The 15,088-nt window shown below is 34.7% G+C and overlaps 1 protein-coding gene across 1 annotated transcript in view; it reads left to right on the top strand.

The window, feature by feature from the left end:
* DEG7 (DegP protease 7) overlaps nt 1–15,088 on the top strand; it is a 38,908-nt gene that overhangs the window by 22,186 nt on the left and 1,634 nt on the right. The window contains exons 11-22 of the mRNA XM_022287714.2: nt 1,545–1,652; nt 2,426–2,506; nt 2,879–2,928; nt 5,100–5,265; nt 7,873–8,391; nt 9,367–9,549; nt 9,629–9,734; nt 11,969–12,139; nt 12,215–12,294; nt 12,365–12,592; nt 13,293–13,508; nt 13,895–14,052. Coding sequence (XP_022143406.1) covers nt 1,545–1,652; nt 2,426–2,506; nt 2,879–2,928; nt 5,100–5,265; nt 7,873–8,391; nt 9,367–9,549; nt 9,629–9,734; nt 11,969–12,139; nt 12,215–12,294; nt 12,365–12,592; nt 13,293–13,508; nt 13,895–14,052 — 2,066 coding nt within the window. The remainder of the gene's footprint in view (nt 1–1,544; nt 1,653–2,425; nt 2,507–2,878; nt 2,929–5,099; nt 5,266–7,872; nt 8,392–9,366; nt 9,550–9,628; nt 9,735–11,968; nt 12,140–12,214; nt 12,295–12,364; nt 12,593–13,292; nt 13,509–13,894; nt 14,053–15,088) is intronic.

Here is a 15,088-nt window from a genome sequence, read left to right as displayed (position 1 = left end):
ATGCATTGTACCTTCTGAATGAAACTCCTGTCTTATGGTTATTTGGCTCTTAGCTTTAATGACAATTTCAGTGGTTTAGCTTGACATTTTGTTTGTAGTGAGGACACGGAATTTTTGGACTACTTTGATTATATTTTGTTGTAATTCCTAATATTTATAAATACTTTGTGTGTAAATATTAGTCGTTAATATTTGGTCTTTATTGTCTTTTTCCTTATATGGTAATGGATCTTTCTACTATAAGTAGACCTAGTTAGACCTAGTTGCACATATTTGAATATAGAAAAATACTTGTATTATCTCAAAATTAAGACATTTTCTTCGACCATCATGACCAGGAGACATCTTGTTTTCACGATCACATTGGTTTTGAACAGATTGTTTTGCCCTTACGAAAGTGAAGCTGCTCTGTACTCAAGCCTTGTTCTGATACCATTATTTCTCTTCATAATAATATCAAAATACTTATTTCATTGTATACACTAGAGTAATATATATATGTATATCTACGTATACATGGAAGCTATAGACTAATATAATGTCAAATTTTATTAAACGGACAAGAGGCTAATAAACTGCTATTTACTGGTATACATCCTATTAGTATCGAGGTACCTGGTCTCTGGTCCTTGATAGTTCTCCAGAAGAAAACTGCAGCTTATTGTATTTTCTCTAGGCATACTCCTGGGTCAGAACCATAGTCGAAGGATATGAGTTTCTTTCCCTAGCCCTTTTCGGGTTGGGGATGGTAAGAGTTTTGTTTCCAAGACGATTTTTGAAGGTTGATGATTTTATTGGTTGGACCTCTCTTTGATTATCATGGAGGATGTGTCTTTCGTGAATTTTAGATCTTTTCTTGAGGGCCGAGTCCGTTTTTACAGAAGTATCAATCTTCATGGGTGTCTCATTCGGTTTTTGGCTTTCTTCAAAGTTTTCTAGTTGATCTTCTCTTCTGGGCATTTGCTTTGTGATTTATGGTGTTGTTTTCGAAGCCTAATGGTAGCGGGTTCAGCTAATTTGGTTTTTTGTTTTCCAAAGTTCTTCCCTGGAGTTTACATTCTTCATTGCTCTTCATTGTTTTATTCATCACTTGTGTCTTGTAATATTTGGAGAACCTGCCTTTTTGTTTGGTTTTTTGTTTCTTCACTCATTCTAGGTAGTTTGCATCATTGAACTTTTTCTTTCTTTTCATCCATCAATAAAAAGTTTGTTTCTTGTTAAAAAAAATATAATTGTTTTTTGTCCAAACACAAAAATGCAGTTAGCTTGCAATCATGTTTTGGATTTTGGTATATTGTTTCAGGCATATTATAACAAAAGTATTGATTAGATATCTTAAGAGCAGAAATAATGAAAATTATTGAAGAAATAAATGAAGCTTTATTGGATTTGTTCTAGTTGTAGAAGATGTGTTTTTCAAGGAGGACGGGAAAGTTTGTATCATTTGTTTCTTAGTTCTTTCTGTTTCGGCTGGATTCCTTTTCAGTCTGCCATTACATATTATTTTCTTTACTGAAATTTTATTTTATTAAAAAATGATGCAGGTAATTACCCAATTTCTGAAAATGGAGACTCTAATCGATGACAGTGTGAACCAGACAATTGATATCCAAGTTGAAAGGGGTGGTACATCATTCACTGTACACCTAGTGGTGAGGTGTTTTCATTTCACAACGTTGAACTCATCATTGTCTAATTTAATAGCCATTATTTGCAAAAACATCTTTGTTTATGTTGCACATAACTTGTGAAATAAAAACAAATTTCAATCCCTAGGACAAATGCAGATTGTCGAAACAACTGCCAATCAGTCAGGTTCAGTCAAAGAGTTTTCTGGTTGGATACTGTGTGTGTTTGAGATAGATTTTCAAGATGTTAAAAGTGCTTTTACTAATTAAGATAACTTTTCAAAATATTTTAACTGCATCTCGTTTAAGTGCTTTTGGGGGAAGCACTTGGTATTTTTTCTCAAGAATTGTTCATACGAAAAGTGTTTCATTTAAAATACTATTCCCAATAGGCAATAGTGTAGTAGCAATTATGAGTGACTGGTTTATTTTTCTTCTAAGGAGTCTCCAGTGGGATGGATAATTGGTTGCATCAAACTTGAATTAGATTGTCTTTTATGAGTATGAATAACTCAAGATTAATTATTTTAGAATAGTCTGTTGGTTGTGGGATAATCATAGGTAATGCATATTTGATGTTGGGCAGTGTAGTTTATCTATGGAATCCATGAAGAAGTGTTCAATGGGCGTGGATAAGCGAATAAGCTGATCCTCTTGCTTGACTGTTTACTTGTGAATTATCAATTTTATATACTTCGTCCATTTTGTGTTTTATCAGATAAAGTTACTAAAATACTTCCACTTTGTTTTTGCTCAATGTGGTACTGAACTTGATATGTTTTTGATGTAAACTTCAGGTACAGGATCTACACTCCATAACTCCTGATTACTTTTTAGAAGTAAGCGGTGCGGTGATACATCCTCTTTCATACCAGCAGGTGAGTGGCAACTGCAGTCTATGATGCAAAAAGGGTCCACTCGTATAGGCATGTTGATTAGCCATCAGTCAAATAGTTAAACTCCATGACCACGACTATTTATATTTTTAGCCTTATGTACTTGATTGGTCAGCACGTTCAACTTCATGTTTGCTTCAAATTTTTGTTGCTGAGTTTATTTAGGCATGTCTCAACTTTTTCTACGGCCAACTCCTGCAGACACTAGTATTATTCTTAATCCATGTGTTGCTTGGTTCATAGATCATTCTTGACCATTATATCTCTCTGTACATTTTTGCTTGGTATGTAGTTTTTGATGATTATGTCTCCTGGAATAGCACCTTAACTTAGTTTAGCTTTTCATCAATGCAGGCCCGAAATTTTCGTTTTAAATGCAGTCTTGTATATGTTACGGAACCAGGGTAAGCTTATTGTGATCTTATATTGGTCTTACGTGATTTTAGTGGAATACTTTCTTGTAGCCATACACAGTCTAGAATATGTTTAGTAGTTTGTTGTAGACATCTACATGACCATACCACGTTTATTTCAATCATCTATTTTTAGGTTTTACAAGGATTATCTTAGGACTTGGAAAAGTTCATAACCTATACTATATGTGGTTTTAAACAAATTTGTTAACAACTTTATCTATCATTCTTGTTCTTTTGATTTCATTTTTGATGCTATAGTTTACCTAGTCACATCTTGGTGTAAATGCTCCCCTTTATTTAGCAACCACTTCCCTAGTAGCCAACTGGAAGTGCTTCATGTAACCCTATTTGGGGCTTTTGTAATTTCATATCATCAATGAAATTGTTTCTTTCACCAAAAATCTTTATTGTTCTCAAGTTCTGAAGTTGCATCTTGCTTCAAGTGTAAAATACATCATACATGCATTGAACATTTCTTCCACGAGACATCTTTGTTTCTTCCTCCTTTGCTAGAGAAATTTTATTCCTAATCAAATCTGTTAGCTATTTAAATCAGAAACAGGTTTATGAAAATTTTAAAATCAAGAAAGGTAGAGTTTGATATGATGTTTTTTAATGAATATAAGAACTATTGTACAATCTTGAATCTATTTTGGAAAATTGGTTCTTTTTGGACTTTTAGTTTCCAAACTGCTAAAAGAACATCTTTCTGCGAAGGGAAATATTTGAATAACTGATTGAAGACAGAACTTACGGAAAACTGCCTTGAAGACTCCAAATTCGAGCCTAATAAATCTTCAACATCTGACAATTTAACCCAATCCAAAGCTTTCAACATACGGCTAAGTTCTGAGATTTCCTTCAGAAGCCTTTTATAGGTGATTTTTCATAAAAGACAAAGCTGCTCCGAGAATTAAAAGAAAAAAAAAACCATCTGTCAGCGGAACAACTTTAAGAAGAAGTGGGAAGCACTATTTGAGAGGAAGATCGCCTGACCAACAATCATGCCAAAAGATAGTTTTTTGCCATTTGCCATATTGAAGAAAGAATATATTTTCATCTTCTCCAGATTCTGGAAATCCAAACCAAGGGCTTCAAAAACTAGTGTTCTTTTTCCCGGCTATATGCCGTCCTAATGGATCCACACTATGTATACTTGATACAACTTTGTGCCAGAAACAATCAGATTTATTAATGAAATGCCAACTCCATTTTGCCAAAAGTGCTGTGTTTTTGTGCTGTAGGCCACCGATTCCTAGACCACCATCCTAAAGTGATTTAGAGGTTACAATCCATCAAACCAAGTGATTGATCTTGCCACCTTCTTGACCTTCCCATAGAACATTGTGTAGCTTCTTTTCAACCTCAAAAACTACTTTTGATGGCATAAGGAAGATTCACATGTAATAGGAGGGAATATTAGAGAGCACCCACCATCCTAAAGTGATTTAGAGGTTATAGTCCATCAAACCAAGTGATTGATCTTGCCACCTTCTTGACCTACCCAAAGAACATTGTGTAGCTTCTTTTCAATCTCAAAAACTACTTTGGATGGCACAAGGAAGATTCACATGTACTAGGAGGGAATATTAGAGAGCACCGAGTTGCATAAAGTCAATCTTCCCCGGGGAAAGATCTTGTTTATACCTTATAGAAATTTGAGGATTCCATTTTTCTTAACTATCTTCATATAAATATCATTCCTTTCTTTTAAATAAAACGAACAACAAACAGTTCCTTTTGGCTGCATCCCATATTTTCTTTACCTTGTGAAAAAGGAGGGAGTTTTCACCAATTCCAGTTGTTATAGAGTTGATTTACAAAGACATAACCATATTGTTTCTGGCTTTCCAAGCTTTGTACTTTGAATTAGTGGTTGCTGGTTGTTGAGCTTCTTCAGTGAGATATTCTTCCTTTCCATTTGTACATATATACACTTCACCTGACTGTGACCAAGGGATATAATAACTCTTCCCATTTAGTTTATGAATAGTAATCTAAACATGGTTGAGTCCACCATAGAAGGGATTGGTACGATCCAGAAACTGTTTTTATATAATCATTTTGAAATCATAAGCTTTAAGGAGGGACTAGAATACCTATGTAGAACTTTATTCTCTTTCTTCAATGAAGAGGTTTGTATACTTGCTATTTTGCAGATATATGCTGTTTAGAGCAGGAGTTCCTCGTCATGCTATCATTAAGAAGTTTGCAGGTGAAGAAATTTCAAGAGTTGAGGATCTAGTCTCAGTGCTATCCAAGTTGTCTAGGGGCACCCGGGTTCCATTGGAATATATAAGCTATACAGATCGTCATCGAAGAAAGGTATATGGTAATTATAAATTGGAAAATTTATTCTTCAGCTGAATTCAGTGTTTTGCTTCTTGTTTACCTGTCCCTTAACGAATTTTCACTTTGCATCTTTGGAATTGGTTTGTATGAGGACATTTAAAATTAATGATAATGGTCATCAGAAGAAAATTGATTGCAATTAATTAATTATTTTATGTAAGACAAATGCAGTTAAATTGAGACTTTTTGCATTTTTTTATATTTATGCAGTGCATAAACTAGAACCCACAGTTGAAAGGTATCAAGCTTATTTTCTTTTCTCGTATGTACTTCATCCACTTCTGGGATAAAGTGATGTATTTAAGAACTCAGTTTTTGTTGGAATGTTATAAAATGCAATTTATGAGGTCGCAGAGCAGATTTACTTATCCACTTTCCTAGATTTCTCTAGGAAGAAGTGTGGACTTCTTTTGATGTTTGTTGTGTAGCATCTGGATGCCTTGAAGTCTTTTTGTTCCAAATGACTGCAGGCCCCACCCTTGATAGGAAGACGAAGATATACTGGTGAATTCTTTTTTCTTTTGATAAGAAACTTAGTTTTTCATTACTGAAAGAGGATGATATAAAAAGTGAGGAGATGAGCTATCCTCAACAAGCCAAGGGGTTTACAAAATAGCTTCCCAGTTGGCATAAATTTGGCAAAAAGTTTATATACAAAATAGCTTTGAAAAAGAGCACCAAGTGGAAGCCTTTGACTAGATCCCAAAACTCTTCACAAATAGACTTCACCCCTTTAAAAGTTATTTTGTTTCTCTCAAACCATAACCTCCACAGCAAAGCATCCACCGCATTTATCCACCGAACTTTCATAGGACCATAGAAGATACCACTAAACTGGAGTTGGCAGGCAGCCTCAGAGCTACTTTTAGGAAAGCACTACTTCAAGTTGGAAAATTAAAAAGGTTCAGCCAACAGTGTTCTGTAAAAGGGCATGAGAAAAATAAGTGTATTTGGTCCTCACGTTTTCCTTACTAATAATACACCAATTGGGACCTAAACATCAGCTGGGCGATATATTCTGCAATCTACTCAGCGTACCCATCTTTTCATGGGCAAAAATCCAAGGGAAGATTTTTACCTTCTTTGGATGCTTGACCTTCTAGATGTCAATTGTTAGAATCAGGCTGGAGGACTCTCTATCAGTCATTACCTTGGGACTAAAGATTTGACTGAAAAGCACCCACTTCCTTCTAGCGCCCATATTCTGTAGTCTTCTTGGTTTCTAACTAAATGATTAGCCAAGAGATTTGACAACGAAGCCCATTCAATTATTTCGTTTCCTCAAAATTTCTTCTAAATTTAATATCCCATCCCATTGAACTCTATTTTGGGCAGTATCTTTAGGATTTGTTTGAGGTCAAGGAAGATTGCTAGCAGAGAGTCTAGTTTCAAATCACTGATCCAAGTTGCTACTCTTTCCCTTGTCCCTAAAGTTGTTTCCTCCTTTTTTGTCATTTCTCATTCAGCTGCAACCTCCCTCCTTCCCATGCTACCCTTTATCTTTCTTCCTTTTCATATTTATATAAGACTTCCATTGTAATCTAGTGCTGAGCTGGAAATTCTTTTATTAAATGGGCCTAATCCTCCCTGGAAAGTATATTTCTCTGTTTACGTTCTGCCAGCTGAGATATAGATGCTTTTGTTCAGCTGAGATATAGATGCTTTTGTTCATTTTAGCTTACGTGGAAATGTTGTAGCATTTCCACCTGCTTATTTGAAATTTTCCTACCATTTTCTTTGGAATTTTAGCTTATAAATTTTCCTACCACTTTCTTTGGAATTTTAGCTTTGAAATTTTCCAGCTCATCAGGGCTTTTCTTTGAAATTTAGGGCTGGAGAGGAACAACAGGGTCTTCAACGACACATCTCTCCCTTTCGTGGCTTTTTATTTTTATTATTTTTTATTTTTATAGAGTTATTGTTCTAGCTCTTGGTTGGTGAAAATGTTTCTACTCTCCCTTCAATAGTTACAACCTAAACAACCTTTTATCTAGTTGGAGACGTTCTTGTAATTTGTCCTTGTGACCTTTCGTATATTTCATACCATCAATGAAATATAGTGTTTCATATTAAAAAAAAATTCCTACCCCTATGCTGCAGCATTTTGCTTCACAGCTCCTTTAATCAGCTTTTCCCCATTAAACTCATTCCAGAAAATTTGCATTTTAAAATACTAATTACCAGAAACCAGCTTTGCTAAGGGCAAAGAATGTCAAGTTAACTTGAGTCTTGACATAGGTAAGAAAAATAAGAACTAAGTAGTACAAAGTAAAACAAAGACCAATGACTAAAAAGCCTCATCATTCGAATTTCTATGTAATTTAAGCTTCAAACATGAAAATATATGTTTATGTCAAACTGTTGCACTCTTCATTAACAACAGCTTTCTTGAGGTTTTAATTTGAAATTATAAGGTCATCTTTGTTGTTGCTTCTTCATAGATCATTTCTCTTATTCTAATTTCATCTTTGCATTGTAAGCTGATATTTAGACCTTTGATACTTGTCTTACGCGTTAATTCATATTGTTCTCCTTCTGGAATTCTTATCAATTTATTGTTGCCTCTCTTGTTACCTGCAGTCTGTCCTAGTCACAGTTGATCATCATGAATGGTACGCCCCTCCTCAAATATATGTCCGTGATGATAGTACTGGTTTATGGATAGCCAAGCCTGCTTTTCAACCTCACCTTCATTTACAGTCATCTCCAATGACTAATCTGGGAGACGGTTATATGAACCAGACAGATGTATTCAGTGATGACTCTTCTCATATAAGGCACGTGCATCAAGTGAACAACCAAGAAATAATTGATGGTGTGGTAAGTATGGAAACCAATTTTGAACATGTGTCAGAGGAGGCTCGTTCTCAAGATAGATCTGATGTTGGAATTAAGAAACGAAGAGTAGAAGATGATCGATTGACTGATGGAAATGTTGCTGACTGTTCTTTTCACGAAACTCAAGAGCCCATCTTGGAGGATGAAACTGCTGCGCAAACTGCAATTTTACGGGATTATCAAGGTGGAACTGTTGCAGCCATAGCGGCTAATGCTTCTTTTCCTGAACGAATTATAGAGCCCACTCTTGTGATGTTTGAGGTAAGATTGCAATAATTTTTATTTTATTTTATTTTTCTTTTGAACGAATCAGATTTTTTCTTTAACAAGATACGAACAAGAAACTATAAATTTTGCCTCTCTCTTATCTAATTTGCAGCCCACTCGTCGGTCCCCCTTTTGTATTCTTATTTCATCTTTTCAATGAAATAGTTTCTTTTCAGAAAAAAAAAATACAAATAGTTTACGTAACCTCTCCCAAACAGAGAGAGCAAACAGAGGGGGAAAGATTCCAATCCAGGCATCTAACTTGCAGTCTCTCATGTGTGTTCAAATATCAGAGAGCAATAGACCGAAGAAAATTTTTGACTTTCTTAGGAAATATTGTTCTTCCAGAGTCCATTGAGCAGAGGGGAACTCAGCTTCGAAGAAACACTCATAAGCTTCAAGAAGGTCGACTTCGTTGAAAATTTCCCATCCTTTTCAAGAAACCAAACGATTTTATCTGGCCCATCCCCTACACAACTGGATCCAGAGACTGAACCAAATTGACCCAACTATCCACTTCTCTCTTGAAAAGACCTCTTATAAACCCCAGGTCCCAAGCATTCTGCTCTGCATTCCAACACTTGTCGATAGAAGCCCCCATGTTTCAAAGAGACTGTGAAGAGATCTGGGAAGACTTGTGCAAGGGAATCTTCAAACGCTCATTTATCGAGGCAGAACCTGATTCTCCCACCTTGGCCTGCCTTAAACTGCATTAACTTCTGGAAAAAAAAAAGCACTGTTCTTGGCTATATTGATAATCATAGTTTGCTTCAATGTGAAGACCATCAGGGTTGTTTTTGCTTTCTGACAAAGAGTTCTGTAATTACCTATTCTTTTATTTAACCAGCCACTGTTATTTCTTTCTTTCTTTACTGTAATCTAGGTTTAGAGAGATACCTGATTCTCTTTTCTTTCGTATATCTTGTTCAGTTAATAAATGTTTATTATGATGTTTTCATCACTCTGCAGGTACACGTGCCACCATCATGTATGCTTGATGGTGTTCATTCACAACATTTTTTTGGGACAGGTGTCATAATATACCACTCTCAAAGCATGGGACTAGTTGCTGTTGACAAGAATACTGTTGCGATATCAGCTTGTGATATCATGCTATCTTTCGCCGCCTTTCCCATAGAGATCCCAGGGGAGGTAAATATTTTGTAGGTCTGAATGTCAATTATGCCAACAGTCACGGACTGCTAATTTTGCACTTCTTTTATTGCTGCAGGTGGTTTTTCTGCATCCTGTTCATAACTATGCTCTTGTTGCATATGACCCCTCTTCGCTTGGATCTGTTGGTGCCTCAGTGGTTCAGGCTGCAAAATTACTTCCCGGTAAATTTCTTCTATTATTATTATTATTTATTATTATTATTATTTTTTGCTTTGATTACCTAACCTTATTACATAAGGTAAGGTAACTGGAACATCAAAATGAGTTGTCTGATTTATCTCTCTTCCATTTTACTTTCTTTAATAAATGTTATACTTTTATCTATAAAGGCAAAGTAGAAATGATGTGTTATGTTGTTTAGGCCCTTTGGAGAGTGGTCATTGAAAAATCATGTAATTTATTGACTAGAAATTAGGTGGTTGGAACAGAACTAAAGATCACCCAAAGTTGCTGGCGAAGTTGTTGGAAAGACTACCCAAGGATTGTTCTTGGGTATTAAATTAAAAAAGAAAAAAACAAAGATCTCAAATTTGAACACAAACATAAACACAAACGGGTGCAGGAGTCACAAATAGAGAGTGGACCACACCATAATAGATAGATCTAGGGTTTCTGAACGAACCTTAGATGCAATGGATGGTGAGGAAAACAGAAACAGAAGTGGGGTCATGGCATTTGTTAGAGAACAGAACTCGTTGGAGATACAAGGGGCCACTGATAGCTACAGATGACAAAGGTTAGGTTTAAGGTTACAAGGCTAAAAGTAAGGTGCACCATTGAGGAATGCAGCTAGGGTTCCGGTAGCTATAGTTTCTGATGGTGAGAGTAGTTGGCATAGTTAATTAGCCATGTCGGATTTGATCTTAATATAATGTTGGGTAGTTAATTGTTTTTTTTTTTCATATGAAACCTGAGACAAATATTATATAAACAAAATAACCAAAACAGATTAAGGGCTGGGTAGAGAGAAACCCCAAAAAACACTAAATGATGGCTTCCCAGTTGTTCACAACCATGGATAAGCTGTAATTTACAAAAGAATTTCCTTTGATTTAGACATCACCGAGAAAAGAAGTGTGCTGTTAATTGATAATGCGTTTTCCATTTAATATTTATTATTTCTGTGCAAGGGAAAGGGGGAAGGCTACCTTTGTTATGTAGAGCATAGATAGGAGAGTTTCAGACATCTTGAATGTCTGAACTAGGCTGCACTCTTGATTAATCATTAAGATGTTACTCTAGTTATTGTATTAACAAACAACTAATAGAGAAGGAAATCCAACATCCCATTTCTCAATTTTGCACCACGGTAAAGAATCTAAAACAAAATGAGAGTACGACTCCGAAAGTAAATAATTTTTTCAAACATTGAAATCTTGCCAGTGGTTTGGGCTTGCAGCTTTTTATGATTCCATGATTTTGGGGATGAAAAGAAAAAGAGCCTTTGTCTTTAAGTATACTACTATTAGTAATCATCTCACGAGGATATAATTAAGTGAGCTTCTGCGCTTTAGCATTGCAAAGAAAGGAATGTCTACATACTGAAGCACTGTTAGAGCCATGGTCAGGTGGCTTGGCTTGTAAAAGATGAGGTTAATGTGCACATAAGATCATTGTTCGTAAGTCCTAGATTTTTCTAAGAAAGAACAATAAATAAAAGACACCCGTGTGACCTTTCTGATGGCCTTTTTGAAGATTGTTCTGAAGAGAAGTCCTTGGATGGCCTTTTTGATGTAATCCTTTTTTTGGCTCTTTATTGGTGCAAAAATGTGCATCCCTTTTGTAGTTGCGGCTTAAACTCACTGCTATTGAATTGGTGAAGCTTTGTGTAATATTTTGGATGGGTTTACCCTCTTGTAACATTTTATATCATCAATGAAATTGTTTCCTTCAGGGGAAAAAAAAAAGATAAGAAAAGAATAAAGACACCCGTGTGACAAATTAAGAGAGGACTTTCAAAACAATTTTGTAGACATGTTTTCACTTCAATTCAACTCCAGAACATCTCCCTAGTATCTACAACTAATAATCTTTTATAAATGGTGTGCATCTGGTGATGGTAAAAGCAAGTGTGACAAATAGCCAATGAAATCATGATAAATCATTCTTTTAAATCCTGGTAAATACTTATTTTAAATGAATAACAATTTCTGTCTTCTTTTGTCTTAAATATGTGCTTTAGTGCATTTATCGTGTTCAAATAATTCTATTTTTTTTCCTTCTTGAAATTGCAATGAAAAGTATATATTAAGAAAAGAAAAGCTTATAGGTGATATGAGATGTCTTTGTTTCCTAAAATAACTCATTTTCCATTTTTTTAGACCTTTTTCCTAATAGGTTGTTTTATTTAATTTTATTTTTACCGAGTAAGACAGTCTTTACCCTTCCTTAACAGAGCCTGCACTGCAGCGTGGTGATTCAGTATATCTTGTGGGATTAAGTAGAAGTCTGCAAGCAACATCCAGAAAATCAATTGTAACCAATCCTTGTGCTGCATTAAATATTAGCTCTGCTGATTCCCCGCGATACAGAGCTACTAATATGGAAGTAATTGAACTTGACACTGGTAAGGAAAGGTTATATCACATATAAATAATCAATTATGATATTAAGATGTCTTTTAATAACTATCTTTCATCAGATTTTGGTAGTACGTTTTCGGGAGTGCTCACAGATGAGCATGGAAGGGTCCAAGCTATCTGGGGAAGTTTTTCTACTCAGGTTAGTCCAGTTTTTTTCTGCACCAGATTTTATGTAGAATGTAGCATGATTGTTTGGATCACGTATGCAGCTGAAGTTCGGATGCAGCTCGTCAGAAGATCATCAGTTTGTACGAGGTATCCCTATATACACAATCAGCCAAGTCCTTGACAAAATTATTTCTGGGTCAAATGGACCTCCTCTTTTAATAAATGGAGTCAAAAGGCCAATGCCCGTAGTCAGAATTTTGGAAGTTGAACTTTATCCAACACTGCTCTCGAAGGCCAGAAGTTTTGGACTGAGCGATGAATGGGTGCAGGTATTTTTATAGTTGGTCAAAGTTTTATCTTTCTAAGTACTCTGAATATGCTGCTGACCTTTATATTTAAACTTACATTCAGAATCCTTTGACTAAGGTTTTAAATTTTGATGTCTCTATTCTATGGAAATACCGATAAATGTCAATGTTCATGTTGATGTATATTTCTGAAAAATTTATAAAATTAAAAAGTTTGTAATAAATATTTAAATTAATAAATAAGCATTTCACACTTTTTAAAGAAGTTCAAAATTATTAATATTAACCTTATGTCCATATTAGTTATATCATGTTGACGTTTTTTATATTTTTTTCAATTTTTCTACGACACTATGGAAATTTCAATTCACCCCTTGTGTCGATGTTGTATTCGTGGACTAATGCAAATGTTGATATGCTGACAAAAATTTAATACTCTAGTTACAACATTTATATTGATTTAGAGATTGATGGACTAATATCTTTATGTCCATCCTTTAAAACATAAATGTCATTCTTCCAACAATAATCTTAGATTATAAACTTTGAATCCTTGGTGGAACTTTTTTCTTGTAGGTCTTATTATCTTTATATTTTGCAAATCAAGTACTTGGTGGTTTTTATTTATTTTATTTTTTATTTGTTATCAAAAGACAATTTATTGTTAATATATTTCAGATAACCAGTCCCTGTCTTCACTGTGCCTTAATCTTTATTCTAGGCTCTTGTTAAGAAAGATCCAATCAGGCGGCAGGTTTTACGTGTTAAAGGTTGTCTAGCTGGATCAAAGGCCGAAAATCTACTGGAGCAAGGAGATATGGTTTTGGCGATAAATAAACAGCCAATTACGTGCTTCTATGACATAGAAAATGCTTGCCAAGAACTAGACAAAAATTATACCACCGATGGAAAACTTAACATGACTATTTTCCGGCAGGTGAGCCAAATCATATGCGCTCTTCTTTTATTCTCTTCATTACTTTCAATATTGTTTTTGGAGCATCGGAGGTCTTAATAGGGGAATGGTGTAGAAGTAACAGCCTTTTTGATATTGTGCTTCAACATATATCACAAAACAAAGGAAATGAGTCGTTTGATAATCATTTGGTTTTTTGTTTTTTTTTTGTTGTGAAAACTAAAAAAAGTGGCTTGTAAAAACTTGTTTTGCTTTCAAAATTTGGCTAAGAATTAAAGTGTGCTTTTCAAGAAAAGTTAAGAACATACTAAAGAAATCATGAGGAAACCAACATCATTTTAAAGAACAGGCAACAAAATCGTTATCAATCAGAGTCTAAATTTTCTATGGTTTTGTTGACATTTTAGGGGCATGAAATTGATCTTCTTGTTGGAACGGACGTAAGAGATGGGAATGGCACAACCCGTGTAATAAATTGGTGTGGATGCATTGTTCAAGATCCCCATCCTGCGGTGCGTGCTCTTGGATTTCTTCCCGAAGAAGGTCATGGTGTTTATGTGGCAAGGTATTGGATTTTTTTTTCAAGTTGAACAAATATATGGGTTGGGGATTCGAACCTCCGACCGTTTGGTCGAGGACATATACCTTAACCAGTTGAGTATGTTGAGGTTGACAGTAGCTTTTTAGGATATTAATTTCAGGGATTATGGCTCGGGTTGGTGATATGCTTTATTTATTATGTGGCAACCTTGCATACGATAATTGATTGAGGGTAAATTTATTTCCAAGCGTTCTTGGGAACCTATGAAGTAAATACACTTTAGTTTTGATAGTGTGTGTCAGACACTCCGACATGTGTTTGGTATGTGTCAAATATTATTAAGCACAATAAATATATGTCGAACACTAGTTGGACAAATTGATACGAGTTCAAGTTCAATAGTTGTTTGAGGTATGTTGAACACTTATTTAAGCAAAATAAACATGTTTCAGACGTGTTAAGTATTATATGTCTAACGGGTTCAGGCTCAAATTGATGCGTTCAAACTTTTATTTATAATTAAAAATGGTCACGAAAAGAAATAAGGATGAAAATAACTAATTTGGAAGTAAAAGTATTTTAACTTCAAGCTTTTTTCTTACAATATATTAAATCGTTTTATTTGGTTTTTGTCGTTTTCCAAATATTGTTATCCAAGGCATATTGTATCATTAAAAGTAGTTAACTAGTTTCTTCACCCTCTCTGCATTGGTTACTTGTTTTACAGTATCTTTCATAATTCATTTGAAAATATCATATACTAAAATAAATTAAAATAATCATATTTATTTTATATTTATATTTTTTAATCATGTCCTCGTCGTGTTCATGTCCCAAGTTTCTAGTGTTCTCACCATGTCTATGTCGTGTCTTGTCCGTGTCTCGTCCGTGTCTCGTGTTTGTGCTTCTTTGAGATAACATACAAGCATAATAGAATTCATCTTCCAAAATCAATGCATAATAGAATTCATCTTCCAAAATCAATGATTTTATTCTTTGCGTTGTCAAAACTTTCTAAGTTACCAAATAATTACAAACTGAAATCGGGTGGATGATTGGA

The sequence above is a fragment of the Momordica charantia genome (genome assembly GCF_013281855.1).
Source record: "Momordica charantia cultivar OHB3-1 chromosome 8 unlocalized genomic scaffold, Mcharantia_2.0 BLBB01000008.1, whole genome shotgun sequence".
NCBI lineage: Eukaryota > Viridiplantae > Streptophyta > Magnoliopsida > Cucurbitales > Cucurbitaceae > Momordica > Momordica charantia.
This window is presented reverse-complemented; position numbering and strand designations above follow the sequence as displayed.